Here is a 12,759-nt window from a genome sequence, read left to right on the forward strand (position 1 = left end):
ATTATCTTCTCTTTTTTCTCATATCAAAGGTATTCCATACAAAAGATGCCAAAAATTGAATGTTGAGCATCAATGTTTCTGAAATATGTAAGACAAAAAGGCAACAAAAAGAAGGTAGTTTTGAAAAGTTAACTTCAAAATGTAAAAGAAGTGACTACAAAAAGCCAAGAAAAACACAGAAGACTTTAGATGGAGGTACAGAGACGGGCTGGATTGCAAGACCATAGGAGCCAACAGTCCTTTTAAAGAGAAGCAAATTACTGCATTGAGATTTAAAAAAAGAAAGAAAGAAAAAAAGGCCAGGCCGCAGCAAAGACAAGTCTTTGACAAAAATACTAAAGCAACCGCAATCCTGGGTAAAAAGATGAGCAGAGAAAAAAGATTACTGTTAGCCTATTGAAAGACAGCAGACCAAGACTGTGTCAGAAGGGTGCAAACTGACGTAGCGGAGGCAACATACCATCTTCATCGGTTCGAATCAACACGGACAAGCTCTCAGGGCCAGGGCCGACATCTGTATGGGCCGTCACAGTGATCCGGTATTCAGTCCATTTTTCCAGTTGTTCCAAAAGGTATTTGGTAGTGTCCGAAGGAATTTCCAAAATCTCGTGAGGCTTGTCATCTTCCCCATCCACTGCAGTATACTTGATGGAGTATTCAGTGATAATGCCATTCTGTTTTTCCACTGGTGGAGGTTGCCAACTTACCAAAATACTAGTGGAACTTGGGCTGGTGCAACTAATGTCTTGAGGAGGAGCTGACGGCTCTTATTTTGGTAGTGAGTTAAAGGAGGATTTAAGTGAAAGGACAGGAGTGGTTGAAAAAGAAAATGATAAAACAAAAGAAAAGGCAAAAATAAATAAACGAACAATAAGGACAAAACAAAAATAAGGCTATGAAACTTAAATTCTAATGACAAATTATGTACCTTGGCTTAGTAATATGAATAAACCAAAAAAAATGAATTAATGACCAAAAATAATTGTTAAATAATGGGGTGGGGGGAATATGTGAAAATGAGACCTCAAGATAATGGAGCCTCAAATAAAATTACCTACCTGCGATATAAATTCTTCTTCTAAACCAATCCCTCAGTATCTCCCACCCCTACTATACTGACTACCCAGCTTCAAAAAAGTTGCAAATAGTGCTAGCATTTACTTGAGGGTCTGATGGTGCTTCACAGATGTTGTTTCCAAGCTTTCCCTTCTATATTCTAGAATGAGGATGGTTTACATAGAGTACTCATTTGCGAAAGGCTTAAGTATGAAAAGTTACAGTAACTGCTAATGCCCTTCTACCAGTTCCAATTAAAAATAAGTAAGTCAACAACAAACCTAAGAGGGTTCACTCTATCTGGAAAACTGAGTTTGCCTGACCAGTTTTAATAATAATAAAAAAATGTTAACTTAACATTGATCGTAGCCCATATACAGTGAGCATGCAGAATCAATAAAGGATGAAAATGCAGAGTCCAAGGTTTACCTACCCGAGGATAATGTCAGGCTTGTTGATTCTGACTGTAACTTGTACTTACCCTACGTCAGCTTTCAGCTTTTTAATTATAACTCTTCTTGAGACACCATTGCTAGTGAAGAATTAGACCCCACCAGCAAAATTTGGTAAAATCAATAATAATCATTTATCCCTTACAAAATGTCAATAACACAGTCATTAAAAAGAACTGTTTTTTTCAAACCCAAGTATCAACTGGAAAAGATATAACTTACGTGCAAAATTTCTTTCATTTTGTACATATTCATACAACATAGGGTTTATATTAGAGTTAAAAGATATACTTTCTTACTGCCCATTCTAAATTAAACTAGTCACTTTCTGAGCAATTATTTTTCATCAAATTAACCAAATATTATGATTTAAAAAAATTAAAAACCAATAAAAGACAGCACAATTGCTACTATTATTTAAAACTTAATAACGTATGTTCCTAAAGAAGAACAAACAAGTGGGCAAAGATAATACAAATCCATATACACACACATATATTTTTAAAGTAATGTATATGGTACAGTGAATAAAGCAATCCTATGTTTTATATTTGAATGTGTAGTTTGGGGATTTCCCTAGACTTTGTAAATCTTAATATTTTGGAGTGCCAGGTGTATCCAATTGTTCAGGGGATTATCAGTCTTTCTTAATTTACGTGCCTTGTGTTCATTATCATAGTCAATCAAAATAAAAGCTCTCTGTATTGACAAAAAAGGAATCCTCATAGGACAGCCTTGTAAATTTGGAATAAGATTTGCAAAACCACTAGAATCTCATTTTTATTGATTCTGACTAGGGGTTCTTATACCTCAAATTATAAATCTATTTTATATGCATTATCATTATTCATAATAAATTGAGTTGTTCATGTAACAGCAAGGACTCATTTGTAATTCTTTTTAAAAAGCTGATTTGGTTTTCACTAGGGCTATCTTCAGACCTCCTATTTTGTGAGAATATATTAAACACCATTTGAAAATTTTACTTTAATAAAATAAGGAATAGATAAGTGTTTGATGTGCTTATAAAAAGTCTATTCAATTTGTATGTACATATGTTAAAAAGTGAGGTTTGTAAACCATGTGAAATACAGTATTGAAGCATGTAACATTTCTCTTAACTAAATGCTTGGTTTTAAGAAATTATCTTCCACAATACTATTTATTAGCCTGCCTGGAATTCAAAGCAGACATACAGGGAATGCATTAATTTACATGCTTATGCCTTTAAATGAAAGAAAATTTTACGGGAATAAACGATAATCACTAACAGATTAAACAGGATCCTAATCATTTTCATGTGAATAATCATGCTTTAAGAGGGAAAAACATACATTTTATTATCAAAAAACCCTGAAAGTTTTCAAGTTTCTATAGAAAATGAAATGGTGGAAAACTTGCTCATTTATATGGAAGGAAATTAATCTTTTAAAACATAAATATCAGGTTTGCTGATAGGTCTAAATATGAGGTCAACAGAGCATCTTCTTGACAAAATTCAATGTATTTCTATTATAGATATCTATTGTATAATTCACTATGTCAAAAAGCAAAGACAAAATGTCATACAAAGAAATCAAAAATAACACAACTCTTCAATTCAAGGTAAATAGTATTTTTATCAATGAATTGTAGACACTTACTAATAAAAAGCAATTAATAGTATTATAAGCCACCAAACTTTCCATCAAAAATAATCTCCTGTATAATACTTTATGCAAAACAATCTGCCCTGGGCACAATTAACCCCCATTGTGATAAACACAGCTATGCTTAAGGGTAACAGTTCCAAAAAGAAATTGAACCGGAGGAAACAAAATACAATTTAGAATTGCAAATATGTTTGCCATTATTCCATTGTTTCTAAATTTGTCCAGATACAGATTTTCTGTTAATGTTCCAAATTTCCACATGTACTACACACAGAGTTAATAAGAAACAAGTCATCAGAGCTGAGCTTTTCTTAGTAGAAACAAATACATGAAATAAGGACTTGTTTACAAAGCTAAAGCCTGTGTGCTTAAAAAAATAAAGGGTTTTTTTTTTTTGTCTTTTGCAGTCTCTTTCATTTGCCAAGCCCTCCTATGATTATTTTGCAGGGTTCTCAATGTGAATTTTGCTTTAAAGCCTTATAGTTCATTAAACAGGGCTTGATCTAACTCCTTTTACCCACTTTTCACCCATGGAGGTCTACCACCTTCTTTAAAAGTCTTTCAATGTGGGAAAGTGGGATCTGTTATTTGGAACAATTGTGAGACCAAAATAAGTCACAGTTACACTTTCATCTGTGAAGTGTGATGCATATTAACCTAGAGACTACTAACTATTAATCATATTAGCAGGTTTGCCTGTTGGTGAAGGTGAAAGCTAGCAACATCTACCAGAGGAAATAAAAAGGCAGAGAGTAAGCAAAGAGAGACACCTACTTGACTGCATGGTTCTAGCTGATATTTCTGCAGTAGAAGCACCCAGGCCTTGAGGGGAGCGTGCAGCCAGACGGAAATAGTATAAGCTATTTGGTTTCAGTCCTTGCAGCCTATATGATGTCCCTGGCTCAATGGTAATTCGTTGCTGGAAGCAATAAGAGAATGTGGTCGTCTTCAGTAAGATTCGTGCAAATACTTTTTAATCACACTGTCTGGACTATCAGATTTGTATCATCAGGATTATAATCTCACCAAAATATCACCAAAGGAGTCAATAGTGAGTATTATCCAGGGCTATACTAAGGAAATTATATAATGAAAATATCAGTTTAAAAGGCAAGTTTCTACAAAGGTAACTGGAAGAAGGGAAGTCAGAGATATTTTTAATGTTGACACAGTTAGCCAGACACATCAGATAAGAGGAAGACTGAGAGTCCAACACCCATGAGTATGTTCTGCCCTTAAATGCATGTATGTTGCTGTGACACAGATCACAACAGAAACTGACACCTGCCCCTAGTAGTGGAATCTGCCCAACATGTGCAATTTTAATTGAACAGATATCTACTCATCTCCATGACCTTCTGAAATCTCAATTGGAGGCAAAGAAAATATGACCAGAAGTAGCAACAGTAACCAGTATTTACAAGAGGTTGCTATATAAAAGAAATTTGAAATTGCCTAGTTTTGATGGGATAAAAATCATGTTAGTCACTAAAGAAAGTTGAACAATTTATCGGAAACCACATTACTACCCTAGGTTGATCTAAAATAACTGAAAACCTTCCTTTCTTTGTGAATATAGAAACCTACAGCCAGAAAAAAAATAAATAAATAAATTCACAAACTTTTGTGGACTTTTGAAATACGATTTTGTTAATCAAATGCCGCTGTTAATCAAATGCCACCGTTAATCAAATGCCATCCTGGCTAACTCAGTGAAATACCGTCTCTACTAAAAAACAAAAAATTAGCCAGGTGTGGTGGCGGGCGCCTATAGTCCCAGCTACTGGGGAGGCTGAGGCAGGAGAATGGCATGAACCCGGGAGATGGAGCTTGCAGTGAGCACAGATTGCACTCCAGCCTGGACGAGAGAGCCAGACTCCATCTCAAAAAAAAAAAAAAAAAAAAAAAAAAAAAAAAAAGAAGGAGAAGAAGAATTCAAATATAAAACTAGAGAAACCATCCCTAGGGTATTCTGGCTTACAAATACAAAAGTTTTCAGAAATTTCAGATCCACCAAATAAGAAATAACAGAATTCCCTCAATAAGCAATTGTAGAGCATAGTAGCTGAGCCAACATTCAAGCATCACAATTCTCCTTTACTCTTTGTATGTATGTGTGTATGTATGCATGTATTTTAGTTTGGTGGTGGTAATGAAGGTTTAAAATAATTCAAAGCTGATTTAAGCCTTATAGAAAACACCAATTGCTCAAGTTGTTATCATGAACACTTTAAGTCATACCGGCATTTCAACTATATAACTTTTTAAGTGTATTTTTTATTGGCTTTGTTAGCTAAATCTAAATTTATATTGGCTTTGTTAGCTAAATCTAAAAGCACTGCATTTAAAACCTATTCTTTTGAGATTCTGCTCAATTCAAACAGATGGAATAAAATAGTTTACAAGAACATATTAATTTATTACAACATCCAAATATAGTGCCATTAACCCCTTTTGTCCTAATGTTCCCCATTGGACTTCACAATAATAAAAGAAACATATTTATTACTATTATGTATTCTCATTTTGAAAATGTTAGATATATCTTAATATCGATTTCTATATTCAAGCTGCACTCGAGAAGCAGTAGACCCTAACCATTAACAACACAGACTCTGGAACTTGATTGCCTAGACTCAAATCCCAGCTCTGCCATCCACTAGTGTGAGACTTTGAGCAAATTATTTAACTTTTTTTCCATGCCTCCATTTTATTATATGTGAAACAGATTAATAAGAAAGGCTAGCTCCAGTGCTACTATAAAAATTAGATGCTTTAGAACAGAGCTATTAATGAGTTAGTTATATTGGTTTTCATTTCTCTTTTCAATGATGATCAATAATTGCCATGCCTTCTACAATCTGTTATTTGCACAGCATACTCAAATGTTATATACACTCACCTTCATACCAAATACTTTATAGCAAACAAATTAACATTTGCTATGGGAAATCTTCATAGCAAGATTCATCTAGCCAAGGACTAGTTCATCTAGCCAAGGACTTTCATTAACATATAGAGCTAATGTAGTCACCTGTCCCCACAGCGACTTAAATACTTTCATGCAGAAGAGAAAGACAGTCCCCAAGTTTCACTGAGTATTTATTCTTCTATAACCTGATACATCTATGGAACTTAGAGCTCTGTCAGAAGCACATTCCAATAGGAGCAAGAATTATTTTGTTTTGTTTTTCCCCAAAGCCTCCAAATAACCACTCTGCTGTTTTTGTTGCTGTTGTTTTGGATTGGGGAGGGGGGCGGTCAAGTCCTCTTTTCAGTAGTAAATCTTTTCCATCAAGGTCCTCAATAGCTATCTGACCAAGAATGTGGGTAAATACACAAAAATAAAGAAGTGACCCAACGTAAGGAATAATTCCCAGGGTGAGAAGCACTATAGTCTTACCTCCTCTCCATGCTCCCCATCTTTGTAGACCAGCTCATAGTTGGCAATGGTATCTGAGCGTGGAGGTGTCCAAGAGAGCAAAATACTTGTTTCAGACTCAGGTTCTGCTTTGAAGTTTAGTGGCTGCCCTGGTACTAAAAACAGGGAGGCAAAGGATTGAACTCACAATCACCAGGAGTATTCACAAAGTTCTTTCATAGTGTACCTGTTTAAACCTTTCGAAATCTGTACATATGTACCAGCTTAGTGGAAAACAAGCTCCTTTACATTGTCCAAGTTAACCTCTTTGTACACAGGGCAAGTACAATGTTATAAATCCTGCTCCGGAGTAGTAGAACGTCTACACAAGATATAGTAGAACTAACAAGTATAAAGTCTATTGGCCTCTGAATTTAATTTTAAGGAAAAAATTCTTTACTTCATGATATGGTTGTTAGTAATAAATAATATAATTTAAATAAAACTCTTGCAATATTGCCAAAAGCATAAGTGCTAAATACCTAAAAGTATTGTTATTTACAACTGAGTAGGAACTTACTCTCTAGCACTACATGTAACATTAAAAATTATTTCCAATTAAACTTATAAGATCCTACCTTTACTCCAATAACAAAACCTACAGGCAAACAGAATCACTTAGCATTTTGTCTTACCAGCCCATATTTTGAAAAAGAGGTGTAAAAAAGGAAAAACAAAACAAAACAAAACTCTATCACTTACAAATAATTACTTCTAATCTCTAAACTATGTTAAATTATTTAATGCATTACACCTAATACAAACAAAATATCCCCCCTAGTGCTACAAAGCTGAACTACTACTAAAATTAAGACGTTTATAGAATACTACTTATCAGAAATATGGTAACTTAAAGAGATCATCTATAATTCTGTTAGCCACGTAATCTATTTGATAGACAATCTGGAAGAGCTGTTTATCAGCTGTAATAAAGAACGGAAAGTCTATTCGGTTTAAAACACCTTACTCAAATATACTAGAATAATTACTAACCTAAATGTCCTAGTCCACACCTGAGCCTATCAGTTCCCCTCTATCCCTTACACACAAGGCTGAGTCAGGGTGTCACTGGCACATCTAACAGTACATTGTTCTTGGCCACCGTCTGCTCTGATTGGTGAGTGTCCATGCTTTCCCAATTGTAAAATATTTTGATCATTACCCTTGATATTATGGCATGTCTCACTGCCCTGTGGCTGAACATATGTTCACAGTCCCTCAAGTTTAAATGAGAATTCCATTTATATTTAAAGAAAAAAAGAAAACAATAATACTCCACAGCAGAGGAGTTAAAAAAACATCTAAAGTGTACTTTAAAACATCTAAAGTGGCAACTTCAGCAAAAACATTTTAAAACACATACAATACAGTATAATTTGTAGTTGAAAAGAAGACTTTGGAGAAAATGTATTGCTTTCCTTTTCTGTTATAGTTATGTCTCTGTAGTATAGCTTTTAAAAATGCCCTCTGTTAAAGCAGTCTTCAAGAATGATCTGTAGAATCCCTAATGATAATTTTATTGCTCTGGTAAGTCAGCGTGTGTGTGTGTGTGTGTGTACAGGAATACATGTTTGGACTGATGCTTAAGGTCACAAATAATCAGTGCTTCCTATTTCTAGTTGCCTTCATCATCTTTTCTCTCTCTCTTTTTAAAAATCACAGGCCTTGAAAGTCTCATTGATTTGATGTCTCTGGGAACTTACTTTCTGAACAGAGTATCATATTTTTTTCCCCAGGACCTGCCCAGTGGGTGACCTAACACAATCATTTAGATTGAAAGGCAAAAGAATATAAAACATCGAGAAGCAAGAAGCAGAGGGACAGAGGGGAACAAAACACAAACAGGCAAATTGCAAAGCAAATGGAAAATGCATTATTTCTAAAAGGGAAATACCGAAAGCACTGGCAGGGGCAACAATGGAAACAAGAGTGATCAGATAGATGGGAAAATTATGATAGGATCTAATATTCACATGATGAAAGGGTTTCTCAGGCTAAAAATGCACACATATGCCTATGTATGCAGTCACTGATTTTTTTTCCTAGTTGTATCTGCTTCTTTCTTTCTCCCAATTTCCTGGGAAACAAGAAAGTCTGTGTTAGCTCCTGACTCAAACCAAACCGGAGTACAGTATGGTCAAGAATCAGAAACACAGAAAACATTGAAGGGCTGCTCTCAGGATAATAATTGCCTCTCATGCATTTCCTCCCTGCCTAATGCTAATAATAAATTGACATTGATTGAAAACATCTTGGAAACCTAATTAACTTTTTCTTACTTAAACTGTTTACTTTTTGCTTTTAATTTGTCTTGAGGAAATTCCCAGTTGGTCTCAATATTTCATTCTTGTTTAGTGACACAAGCTTCGTCTGATCACGTAATTCTGTTTGTTTCTATTAAGAGCCCCTTCCCTCTAAATAATGACTTAAGTAGACACATCAGCGTCTCAGAGAGTACACTGTCCTTTTTATTCTTGCACAAAGCTAAGAGCTGGCTAGACAACTTGATGCAAAGTGTCTTCATCTAATGTACAGGGGGTTCTCTCCTGTTCTTTCCTTATCCTTTTTTTGAAATGGTTCGGAGGGTAACTTCATGTATTAGATGTTAAACTGGTGGTACAGGCTTAGGCATGGTAACTCACATCTGTAATCCCAGCACTTTGGGAGGCCAAGTTGGGAGGATGGCTTGAAGTCAGGGGTTCGAGACCAGTCTAGGCAACACAGCAAAACCCTGTCTCTACAAAATAGTAAAACTTAAAAATATTAGTTCGGCATGGTGGAGCATGCCTGTAGTCCCAGCTGCTTGGGAGGCTAAAGTTAGAGGATCACTTGAGCCCGGGAGGGTGAGGCTACAGTGAGCAATGACTGAGCCACTGCAAACAACCCTGGATGACAGAGTGAGAATCTGTCTCTAAAATAAATAAATAAATAAATAACGTATAAAATAAACATGTGATGCAAACACAAATGCTTGGAGGTGTCAGGTAATTCAGAAGAGTGAGAAGGCCATAAGGGGCCTGGGGCCCAGTGGCGCGTGCCCCCCACCTGAAGAGGAAGCGCAGGCCATGCTCAGTGACAGCAGGCTGCTGCCTTGTGAAATGTGGGCCCACTCTTGTCCCAGCCTCAGATTTTCTTCACAGAAGTTGATCGTGAACCTTCCAGGTAAAACCTTTCCATTCTTAATTACTGAAAATTAACTGAATTTTAAAAGCACTGTATGGGGCAAAAATGTGTCTACAGGCTAGATTCAGCATATGGGTCAGGGTTCTAAACTAACCTTCCATGATCTCAGGCTCCAGACTCATCAATGGCTTAAGGGTTTACTACCCACACTTCCTCGGGAATTGAGGGTGTACCTGATGATATCACTTCCTCAGGGCATTTCATCATATTTAAACCCACCACCATGAAGCGGAGGATGCAAAGGAATTTTAAAAAAAGGTATAAAATGAATGTATTTTTAAATTCCCAACATATTGGTCCTAATAAGCATAATATATGTATATAAGAAAACAGTTTAGGGGCTACAGACTGCCATATTTGTTTTCTCTGTAACACTTGAGACAGGGGAGTACTTTCATTATCTGTCAATTGAATTTTTATACCAAATATTGTGTCTACAGAGGTCCCATTTCACATTACTATTAATGTTTTCTCTCTATATATGTTTATATGTATTTATATATACAAATGTATAAATGTAAATATTTACCTACATTTTATTGATTTATTTAGTTAGTTTTGAGACAAGGTCTTACTGTATCACCCAGGCTGGAGTGCAATGGTACAATCATGGTTCACTACAGCTTTGACCTCCAAGTCTTATGTGCTCCTTCTGCCTCAGCCCCCTGAGTAGCTGAGACTACAGGCATGTGCCATAATACCCGGCTAATTTTTTAATTTTTTTGTACAGACAAGGTCTCAATATGCTGCCCCAGGTTGTCTGAAGTCCCCGGGCTCAAGAAATCCTTCCACCTCGGCCACCCAAAGCACTGAGAGTATGGGTGTGAGCCACTGTGCCTCGCCTTCTTACACATAGATATTTTACACTCTTGTAATCATTACACACCACACTTTCTCACTGGTATCTTTTTTTTACCTTCACTTACCAATCCTTTGTCTATGTATATCTTATTTTATTTTTATTTTATTCAAGAGCTTTTCTGTGTTGTAACATTTCCTTCGCTGATTAACTTAACATAAATTTTGTAAGAAAATGTGAGATTCTGGGAAAATGATGGGCAAATAAAAACAACATATCCAGACCTTCAAGCAGTTACTTCATATTCAAAGGAGAGAGATGATACTGACCATAAACCAAATTTACAATAGGACATGGAAAGAAGAAATAAACTAAGCAAAAGTTTTTCTTTAATATTATATTTAAGAAGTCATTATATAGTGTAAAGGTATGTCCTTCCTCTTGATTACTTATTTAATGTTCACAAGGAAATAGAAATGTGAGCTATAAAGTCCCTAAAATAAGATTATAATCCCACTAATACATATTAAGTACTTGAGCATTATTATAATTATACTCTATATAAATATGTGAAAGCAACGCAAAGAAAAGGGATAAAAAAGAGACTAACAAAAGAGAAACCTTCACATTATCTGAAATGCTGATCTCTTAGAAGAAATTAATATTTGAATAAAATTTAGAGATTATCTCTAAAGAAAGGTTGACACATATTACACTGCTAAACAACAGTTTCATCTTGCTATAGTATAAATATGAAATATGACCAAAGATACTAGAAAACCCATGATTGCTAAAATATCTACTATTTTAATAAGGTACGTGTTTTAAAATGTGTGTATCTAGCATGTTGATAAATGATAACAACAATAAAACCAACAGCCAGAATTATAATGGTAGTAAAACAAAACAAAATTCAAAACAAAGAGTCTGATGTGTAAATGCCACAAATATATCATTGACAAAATAAGTACTTAATACACAAGCATCAGCACAAATCTTACACTCAACAGTCATTAAATATAAATGAGAAAAAGTTAAATTTTATTATAGTTGTATTTATATCCAGTGCTCCTTTAATCACTGCTAAAACTATTCAGAAAAAGGATTTAAATTGGACTCATAACTTTGGTTATTAGAAAGCAGTCTTTTTCTAGTTTGCTTGTATAGGACTGTTGACATACACTAATGAAATGATTTATAAAGTTCTGGAAACCTGAGAGACTTTGTCTCTAAATGTCATAGCTTATATTTTAACACTTTTGCAATGCCCAGAATTTGTAATAGCATTAACATCCCTAAAATGTTTAAAGTTGATACTAGTCATTAGTATTTGATAAATATATATATAGAATTCTTTATCTTTTGACGGCATATATCCATATAAGTCAGATGATTTTCAAGAATCTATTAAATGAATAGAACTAAAGGTCAGACATGCTTTCTAAAGAAAGTTCAGAAAAAAAGGCACATATTAGGATTTAAGATTTATAATGCCTCTAATTAGCATGAACATCAAGCAACATTTAATGCATTAGGTTTGAGATTTAACTTACTTTTTTATCAGAGTTTTATTTGCACTTCTATAAAATATAGTTACCCTATGCTTTTAGTATAATTACCTTTATAAGAAAACTACAGGATGTTCTTTTTTCCTTCCTCAATGTGTTTTCTAATAATGAAAATATTTTTCTAGCTTAATATAAATACTTCCCTTGTCAATGGCCATATATTTCCCATATTTTCAAGGTAAACTAGTTGCAAGTGACTTTGTAATGCCAGAAGTCAGGGCTATGGAGAACTGGGAAGACTGACCCGTATTTCAGAAAATAATCATCACAATGAAAGTCTTTTCATATTTAAAACCAGTTAAAGATTACTCAACACAGTCAACTGTACTAATATTCACAATCAAGGAGAAAAACTCACTATAAGACAGACAGATCATATTCTCATTTTCTGTTTTACCAGAAATATACAAATTTACATCAATCCTTCACTTATATCCATCTGTGTGACTCATATTAGATAAAATCAAAAGTGAGACTTCTCTCTTAACCTCACTTTGATCCTAAATACTGTTCTTTTGGAATCCAGTTTCAAAAAAAAAATAGGAATGTGAATGTCACAGAATTAAAGATAATAAAACTAAATGAGTACCTTTCAGACACAGAAGACATCAAAATGTACATATCTGTG

At 34.6% G+C, this 12,759-nt stretch overlaps 1 protein-coding gene across 48 annotated transcripts in view; it reads right to left on the reverse strand.

Moving 5' to 3' along the window:
* LOC105489121 (protein tyrosine phosphatase receptor type D) overlaps positions 1-12,759 on the reverse strand; it is a 2,338,800-nt gene that overhangs the window by 187,167 nt on the left and 2,138,874 nt on the right. For 33 of the 48 annotated variants that reach the window (XM_071078779.1, XM_071078775.1, XM_071078771.1 and 30 more), the window contains 3 exons: positions 6,564-6,697; positions 3,935-4,079; positions 461-766 (listed from right to left, as the gene is read on the reverse strand). In XM_071078779.1, the coding sequence (XP_070934880.1) occupies positions 461-766; positions 3,935-4,079; positions 6,564-6,697 (585 nt within the window). The remainder of the gene's footprint in view (positions 1-460; positions 767-3,934; positions 4,080-6,563; positions 6,698-12,759) is intronic. The other 15 variants (XM_011753819.3, XM_071078808.1, XM_071078799.1 and 12 more) reach the window with 1 other exon arrangement.

Source organism: Macaca nemestrina, chromosome 14 (genome assembly GCF_043159975.1).
Source record: "Macaca nemestrina isolate mMacNem1 chromosome 14, mMacNem.hap1, whole genome shotgun sequence".
Classification (NCBI taxonomy): Eukaryota; Metazoa; Chordata; class Mammalia; order Primates; family Cercopithecidae; genus Macaca; species Macaca nemestrina.